Source organism: Ciconia boyciana, chromosome 9 (assembly GCF_034638445.1).
Source record: "Ciconia boyciana chromosome 9, ASM3463844v1, whole genome shotgun sequence".
Taxonomy (NCBI): domain Eukaryota; kingdom Metazoa; phylum Chordata; class Aves; order Ciconiiformes; family Ciconiidae; genus Ciconia; species Ciconia boyciana.
Window position 1 is genome coordinate 7,274,024 of NC_132942.1, and position 8,276 is coordinate 7,282,299.

The 8,276-nt window shown below is 61.6% G+C and overlaps 1 protein-coding gene across 2 annotated transcripts; it reads left to right on the plus strand.

Annotated features, from left to right (window-relative positions):
* The first annotated feature begins 2,079 nt into the window (after positions 1-2,079).
* GM2A (ganglioside GM2 activator) lies at positions 2,080-8,017 on the plus strand. 2 transcript variants are annotated; one of them, XM_072872654.1, is made up of 4 exons: positions 2,080-2,491; positions 5,079-5,231; positions 6,099-6,281; positions 6,400-8,017. In XM_072872654.1, the coding sequence occupies exons 1-4, from the start codon at positions 2,267-2,269 to the stop codon at positions 6,553-6,555; spliced, it is 717 nt and encodes a 238-aa protein (XP_072728755.1). In that variant the 5' UTR covers positions 2,080-2,266; the 3' UTR covers positions 6,556-8,017. The 2 variants fall into 2 exon arrangements, with proteins under 2 accessions (XP_072728755.1, XP_072728756.1); XM_072872655.1 differs by having other exon boundaries at positions 2,084-2,383.
* Positions 8,018-8,276: the final 259 nt, after the last annotated feature.

Consider the following 8,276-nt stretch of genomic DNA (forward strand, 5'->3'; position numbering starts at 1 on the left):
CAAGCTGTTAAAGTGTCTCGGCTCTCTCTCCAGTTCCAGCTGGTAAGGACTGGGCAGGACGGGGTGGGTACAAGGTGGTGTCGGTGCCAGCGTGTGGGATTTCCATCTGGGACCCGGCCCTGCGTGGTCTGTGTGCAGGGTGGTCCTGTGAGCGCAGATGGGGTCATTTTTTTTGTTTCTTTTTTTTTTGCAGAAACTCAGTCTGGAAAAAAAAAGGAAGAGAAGATTTTACTGGAAGGTTTTTGGGCAATGAGCTGGCCCGTGGCGATGCCCAGTGGGTCCCGGCAGAGCTGGTGCCATGGGTGGTGGAGAGAAGGTGGTCTGTGGTTGCAGCCTTTGGCCTCACACACCATTTTTGCAATCTGTTTGCTTTTGTAAATGAGACCGAACAAACCCATTAACATTGTCACCCATCTGTGCTGGCTGCTCTTCTTCAATGCAAATTGAAGATGTTTAGCCAGACCTGCTGAGACCTCGTGACTTGGGCTTTGCATGGGTGAGATGGCTCAGAAAACTGTTTGAACTGCAGAGGATCTTGCATGTGTTGGAGCCCAAAAAAAGGTTGCAGACTCCTTTGCTGGGGATCTAGGTCACGCATGCGTCTGTCTTGAGGTAGAGCAGCAATTTCAAGTCATTTCTGCCCCTGCTTTTGTTTTTCCAAGCAAAAAGGTGTGGGTTAACCTGTCCTTACAGTTCTTTATTCTCTTTTTTTCCCCACGGCAAAATGGAGGGGGGAAGGATGGGAATGGGAGAGTGAAACCTTCACCCACGCTGGTTGTGAGAAGCAGAAAAGCACGTAGCGCCAGGGCCTTGAGGCGAGGGGCTGTGCTCCCCTCCCGGCCCCAAAGACGGTGCTCCAGCCATGCCCACCCCTCTCCCCGTGCACCCCTGTCCCCATCCCTGTCCCCCGGCTGCTCCAGGGCCTCAAAGTGAAAACTAATCCCGGGGGATAACTTTCCACCCCACTCCCGGGTGGGAGGAAGAGGGCTATTTATTCCTCGCCCTTAAGCCTCTGCAGCGGATCAGCGACACAGTTGTCGCTGCCGGCACAGGGTGGGCAGCAGCATCCGTCACGGCCCCTGCCCGCTCCCTGCCTGCACGCTCCCGGTCAGCCTTGCTGCTAAATAAGGACGAAAGGCTAAAAATAGAGCTGAGGCAGGGGTTTGGACAAGCTGGGCAACCCTTCCCAGGGCTGGGAGCGATACAGGGGGGCTGGCCAGCGTCAGTGTGTGAGGGAGAGCTGCTCTGCCTGTGGGGAAGGGTCCCACGCGTGGGTCCTAACTGTGCTGTGGCGAGGGGGGAAGGTCTGAGACCTGTCACACTTGTGTCCCGCGTGCTCAGTTGGCTCATCCCCTTCCAGCTTTCCACAGGGAAAAAACATCTATCTGTTCACCAAAATATATGGGAAAACCCATGCTCCCGTGCCATCTCTGATGGTGGGGTACCGTGGGGCCATTCCAGTGTGATGGGGGGCTCGGGGCAGCTCTGGCTGGAAAATGGGCGCCCAAAGGGGGAAGGGTGGAAGAGGAGGCGTTAAATCTGAAATGGTGGATAGGCAGGTGGTGGGTAGTGGGGTGCTGCGGCAAACAGCCCAGCTGGGGGCTCCCGACACCCGAGTGCCCCTATCGCCCCCGCAGCACAGCCGACATGGGGTCAGGGTCTCAAGTTATCTCTGCTCTCCAGCTGCCGCCTGCCCTGTGCCGAGCACGGGGGGGGGGGCGCGGGGGTCCCGGGTGCCTGCCCGGGTGGGCACCGACCCTTTGCACGCCCGCAGACGCCTCGGCCAGCCCGGGCAGGGTGCGAGAAGAGACGCAGCCCTGGGTGGGGGGGCGAGAGGTGGGGAGGCGGTCTGCTCTCACCCCCCGACGTTGGGTGGTGGTGCCCTGGCGTGGTGGGGGCACCTCGGCATCCCGCTCCGGTGCCGCCCCCCCCCGGTGCCGGCAGAGGGCAGGCCCTGGGTGCCTGGGAAAGCGCGGCTTCCCGTCCTAGCATCCCTGCGACTCCAGTCCTGCGCTTGACGAGGAAAGCAGGCGGGGAGGGAGGGGAATCGGGAGAGGGGCCGGGCGCGGAGCTGGCAGGCCGCTGCCCCGCCGCACGGGCCGGCCCAGTCTCGCCGCCGCCAGCCCCGTCCCGGCGGGCGTCGCGCTGCGGGAAGCCCCGGCTCAGGCAGGCAGCGGCCGCCTCGCCTCTTGCTCGTCTCCCCCCGGCTGGTTTCCCCGCCGGCCGCCCCAGCTTTCTGCACAGACCCTGCCTCGCTGCCGGAGGGATGCTGGGAGCGGGGCTGGCGCTGGCGCTCTGCGCCCTGCAGCTCTGCCCGGCCGCGCTCGGCGGGTCGCAGCCGCAGCTGCTGGTGGAGCGGAGCGGCTCCCGGAGGCTGAGCAAGGTGAGAGCCTCCAAACCCTTCACCCCGCTCCTCTTTGGGCGGGGAAGGGGCCGAGGGGGGGGCGGCCCGGGGGCTCGGCGGAGGGAGCAGCCCGAGCGGTGCTGGCAGGTAGGAAAGCTTTCGCCACCCTGCTGGGCTTTGCAAGGGCTCGAAAGCATTTTCTGTCCCAGAAAGGGGAGCGCAGGGTCTGATTCTGGGTGCACGTCTGCGGCTGGGCTGGGGGGGGGAGCGGGATCCCGTAGACCTGACCGGGCTGGGGGGGAGCGGGATCCCGTAGACCTGACCGGGCTGGGGGAGCACGGCTGCAGGTTCGGGTTCAGCCTCCGAGCAGGAGGGGATTTCAGTTTTGACAAACCCTTCTGGACCGAAAAGCCCAGCGGCCTCTCTTCTTTCGGCTGAGCTTTCCCTGCAGCCTCCCAGCACCTCGGCTTTCCTTCCTCCGATCGCTGGCGTTTTCCAGCTCAGGCTGCTGCCTCCTCGCTCCCACGCAGCGCTGGGCCGAGCTCATCAAGGCGCGCTGATTAAGATACAGCTGATTAAGATGAATGACTCTCACGCGGTGCGGAGGGAAATATCTGGTTTTTTTTCCAGGAAAGCTGATGTTGCCCCAGGGAAGGGGAAGCCGGTTAGGAAGGTTGGAGGGGGTTCTGCGGGGCAGCAGAGGGTCTGCGGCACAGCAATATGCAGCCACACGCTGATGTTTAGCTCCCATGGAGCCTCTTTGCCTGCAGACCCGCAGGCGAGGGGCTCCCAGCTCTTGCTAAACGGTGGGGTGCAGCCTGCCCCTTGCCCCGGCTTGCCCTGTGCCCCGCGTCCTGCCCTGCGCCCCGGGCCGCTCCTGGCTGGCGAGTGGGACGGCGGGACGGGCTGCTGGCCTGCGTGGGCAGCGCTGCCCGCTGGGTCTGCCGGCTGGCACCAGGTAATACAGCCTCCACCGGTTCTGCGGCTGCTGAGCAGGTAGGGAGAGCCCTGAGCCTGTGGCATGGGGAGACAGGCTGCCCCAGCCAAACCTGCTCGGGGTGCGCAGTCCCACCTCCCCGCCGGGAAAAGACCTGCAGTTGGGCTGGAGGCTGCTTGGGGAGGGAGCCGGGGCTGGGCTCTTGCCGTCGGCTTGTGGCGGGCTAAGGGGTGGCTGTTGCAGGCGAGTGCTGCCATCCCCCACCTTTGAACTTGGGTTGTGGGAGGAAAGGGCTCCGATGCTGTTGCCAGCCCATGGCTTTGCTCCCCGGCTGCCCATGACAGCCAGGGAGGCTGATGGGACTCAGAGGAAACAGGGGAGATCTCCCAGCACGGCTCCTAGCCCAGCTGGGACACACGAGTGATGCCTCCCTGTCCAGGTGACATCCCCATGTGTGGATTTTCCTTATCCCATGGGACAGTGCTGCTTCCCTGTCTCCTTCGGACTGAACCAGCTCAGCACCAGGCTCCTGGGGTGTATCAGGCAGGGAATGAGCCCAGCTAATCTGCCCCCGAGCATGAGCGGAGATGGAAATGTTAAGCCATGTTTAAAATGCAACGTGCTGTTGTGTTTTAACCCCAGATGGCAAATAAGCCCCACACAGCTGCTTGCCCACTCCCCCCCGGTGGGATGGGAGAGAGAATCGAAAGGGTAAAAGTGAGAAAACTTGTGGGTTGAGATAAAGACAGTTTAATAAGTGAACCAAAAGCCACGCACGCAAGCAAAGCAAAACAAGGAATTAATTCACCACTTCCCATCAGCAGGCAGGTGTTCAGCCATCCCCAGGAAAGCAGGGCTCCATCACACGTAACAGTGACTTGGGAAGACAAAATGCCATCACTCCAAACATCCCCCCCTTCCTTCTTCTTTTCCCAGCTTTATATGCTGAGCATGACGCCGTATGGTCTGGGATATCCCTTTGGTCAGTTGGGGTCAGCTGTCCCAGCCGTGTCCCCTCCCAGCTTCTTGTGCCCCCCCAGCCTACTCGCTGGTGGGGTGGGGTGAGAGGCAGAGAAGGCCTTGACTCTGTGTAAGCACTGCTCAGCAACAACTAAAACATCCCTGTATGATCAACACTGTTTCCAGCACAAATCCAAAACATAGCCCCATAGTAGCTACTGTGAAGAAAATTGACTACACCAGCCAAAACCAGCACACGTGTGAATGCGATTCCTGCTCCTGCATGGGCCCAGGTGGCCGACGCCGGCGGATGAGGGCTTGCAACAGCCGGGCTGGTCCTGGCTGAGCCGGGAGGCTGTGCCGGCTCCGCAGCCCCCCGGGGCACAGCATCCCCCCGGCTGGCGCAGCCACCGCCGCCCTGCCCTGGTCCCTGCTCGCTCTCTTGCCTTCGCTCTCAAACACCTTGCTCTTGCTCGGTGCTCTTGGCACTGGTGTGAAGAATGCTCCTCGCCTTGTTCATGTGCAAAGTGTTTGGAGGCTGAGCTGAGGCAAGTTTGGAAATTGCAGCCTGGGAACCCTCTTTGGGAGTAAAGTACATGGCAAGGGGGGCGGACGGAGAGTTTCTGCAATGCCCTCAGGCTCGGGGAGCTGGGAGTGCGAGAAAAGCAGAAGGAAATATTTATTTAGCATTTGAAGGGGGAATGAAGGTCATTTTCTGGCTGGGTTTGTGAGCAGATGTTTGGGGAGTGTTGGGGGGTCCAGCACTGGGGTAAACTCCTGCAAACCCAGCGCAAGGCTTGCCTTGGCTCTAACTCCTCCTGTCCCTCGGTGCCGCAGATTGGTGGCTTTGCCTGGGAGAACTGTGGTGACAAGAGGGACCCCGTGGTGCTGCAGAGCCTCTCTGTGGCACCGGACCCGATCAGCATTCCAGGGAGCCTGCGCATCAGCGCGGCCGTCAGCAGCAACAAGACCATGGCCGCCCCTCTGAAGGTATGTTCCAGAGATGCCTCTGCGGGACGAGGGAGAGCAGAGTTTCCCGAAACCACCAGCAGCTGGGAAATACCCAGCAGCGGGTACAGGAACGAGCAGCCCGTGGGGGAACGAGGCACAGAGCGGTGCAGGGCTGGGCACACCGGGCTCTGTGAGCCAGAACGGGGCGATGGGCACGGGGAGACCTGCGGTGGAAGCAGACAGCCCACAGTGGAAGCTCCCAACCTTGTCCCATGGGAGAAACCACCTGAGATGTGTTGTGTCCTGGGGACATAATGACTCAGGGAGGGAAATGAAGCCCCAAGTGCCCTGGGTGTTCCTGGTGGTTGCTGCAGCACTTGTTTTTCAGCAGCCAGACCCGGTTGCTCCCTCCTGGGACATGCCACGGCACTGCTGTGGGAGCCCTGGGCTGGCCCGGCCACGCTGCACCACTTTTTGGGGACTTTTTGGGATGAGACTGAACATGTCTCTCTGCCCAAGGTGCATGGGCTGTCTTGAGCAATGCCATGGTGCCTGTTTGGGGCTGGGGCTGTGTGGAGCGTGCCAGGAGAGCATGGAGGCAGAGCTGCGGGACGGGAGCTGCTGGGCGGTTCTGGGACAGGGCAAGGAGAGGGGAGGGAGAAGGTGTGTGGGGTGCTGGGAGGTGTTTGCTCAAGGGGTCAAGCTGAGGTTGGAGGAAGAGAAACCTGCAGGCTGAGAGGAACCGAAAGCAAGAGGGGGAGGTCATGTGGTGGCCCCATGGACACCCCAAAGAATTTGCACGAGCAGGAGCTGAGGAAGATGATTGGGGAGGGAGGGGGTGGGACGGGCTGGAGAAGCTGTGGGCACCCATGCCGGCTGTACTGGTGTTGGACACCCTTCCTCCAGGCGGTGCTGCTGGTGGAGAAGGCACTGGGCGACCTCTGGATCCAGCTACCCTGCATCGACCAGCTGGGCAGCTGCACCTACAACGACGTCTGCACCATCCTTGACAACCTCATCCCGCCTGGCACGACCTGCCCGGAGCCCCTGCTCACCTACGGCATCCCCTGCCACTGCCCCTTCAAAGCGGTACGCCTGCGTGATGCCAGCGTGACGCCGGCAGCGCCGCCGGGTACCACTGTGCCCTTCGGCATGGGGCTGGGGGGGTTCGGCTGGCGTCTTGCCTACATGTCCCTTGTCTCCGCAGGGCTCGTACTCCCTGCCAGCCAGTGACTTCGTCCTGCCTGAGGTGGAGCTGCCTGCCTGGATGACCAACGGCAACTACCGTGTCCGGGTGGCCGTCAGCAGCGGTGGGGAGGAGCTCGCCTGCGTTAAGCTGGCCTTCTCCCTGCAGTCCCAGTGAGGAGTGACGGGGGTCTGTCCCTCCTCTCCCCACCATCTTGGTCCCCTGTCACATCCCATCCAGTTGTACCCCATCCCATCCCAACCCGTCCCTGCGAGCTGCATCCCACCCGCTGCCAGGAGGAGGCAGCCCCTGTACTCCCACTCGGTGCCCTCCTCCCCTGCCGAACACAGAAAGGCCCCTCCAGCTGCCTCGCTGTCCCCAACCCCATCACCAGGGTGTCCCCTGCCCCAGACAGGGTGGCCGTGGAGCTAACCCCAGCCTTTCAGCGTGACCTGGGGGTAGTTATTTTTTACCTAGTTTCTCTTTTTTTTCCATAATCCCATCCAGGGAATTTTAGACAAAAACATTCCAGGGAAAAGCAATATTTCTTGGAGCAGTCCGTGGGGCGAGGGAGCATTTGGGAGTGCTGAGGCAGGCTGGAGGGGTGCAGGATTAGCTGTGGAGGGTGTCCCCATTTGCCCACACCACCTCCAGCCGGAGCACAGAGCTGTTTTGCAAAAGTGTCCCCAAAGTGGCTGCAGGAGACCTGTCCCCCCATGGCAGTTGTGGCTCTGCCTTTGGTTGCATCCCTCTCCTGCGTGCGGGACCACCTCGGTGACATGAGGCACCTCCCTGTGTCCCTGCTGCGACAAACATCACAAGCACAACAGGACTGAAACTGCCCAAACCCCCAGCTGATGTTCCCACTCGTGAAGGACCAAGCGGCTGGTGCTGCTCCCAGCAGCAGGAGAGCTAGCTGGACGTGGGCTGTGCTCACTCCGGGGGGACACACAGCTGTGACAGGCAGCTGGGGCACAACCTGGCCGAGGGCAAGTCCCACTCATCTCATTTTGCCACTGGGACTGAGCTGAGGCAGGACACTGTACTGGGACCACCCTTCCTGTGCACTGGCAGAGGCACCCCCACCATGTGGAGCAGCATCCTGGATGTGGGGTGGACTGAGAGATGACCGTGAAGACCAGCAGCCTGGGTCCTGTTTGGGGGCCTTGCAGTTCATCTCCTGGTCGTGGCTGGGGGCTGAGGCATGGGCTGGCAGCATCCTTCCTGTCTGTTGCTCCAGGCAGGGCGTATGTCTGACACCACCTGCCTATGCCAGGTCCCTGCAGGGTGCAGGTGTCCCACCAGCCACCCACATCCCTTGCTCCCTCACTATCTCTGCCTGCTCCATTTTTTAGTCCCTCCTAGGGCTGGTCTTCCTCCAAGCACTTTATACGCCTTAACTACTGCCGGGCTGCCCTGGCGGGAGGTCCTCTGCTGCGCAGATGTGCTCCCACCACCCTTCTGTGCCCTCGACTCGCTCCGTTTTGTCCTGCTGCTGGGTCTGACCTGGGTTTGTTTTGCTTGGAGAAGCGCTAACCCTCTCACCGTGCTCCCCCGCCGCTGTGCAGCGCCCGTGCCAGGGTGGCATCCTCCTTTTGGGCGAGTACTGCAGGTTCTTAATAAATCTTTTTACCAGGAAGCAGAGCTGGTGCCTCTTGGTGCTGGGGGTGACCAGGGGGGTGGGATTTGTTTCCCTTGAAATAGCGGGGATGTGGTTTTGAGCTGGGAGAAGCGAAGTGGTGTAGGGGCAGCAGTGGCGGATGCTGCGGCCAGAAGAGCTGAGTGTGAGCAGCCCCGAGGCCGGCTCCTGTACGAGGGGCACAGCGGGGATCTGCAGGCGCTGCTTTCGGACACAGGGACGCAGCGCCCCGCCCCCGGGGGGCACAGCCCACGCCGGG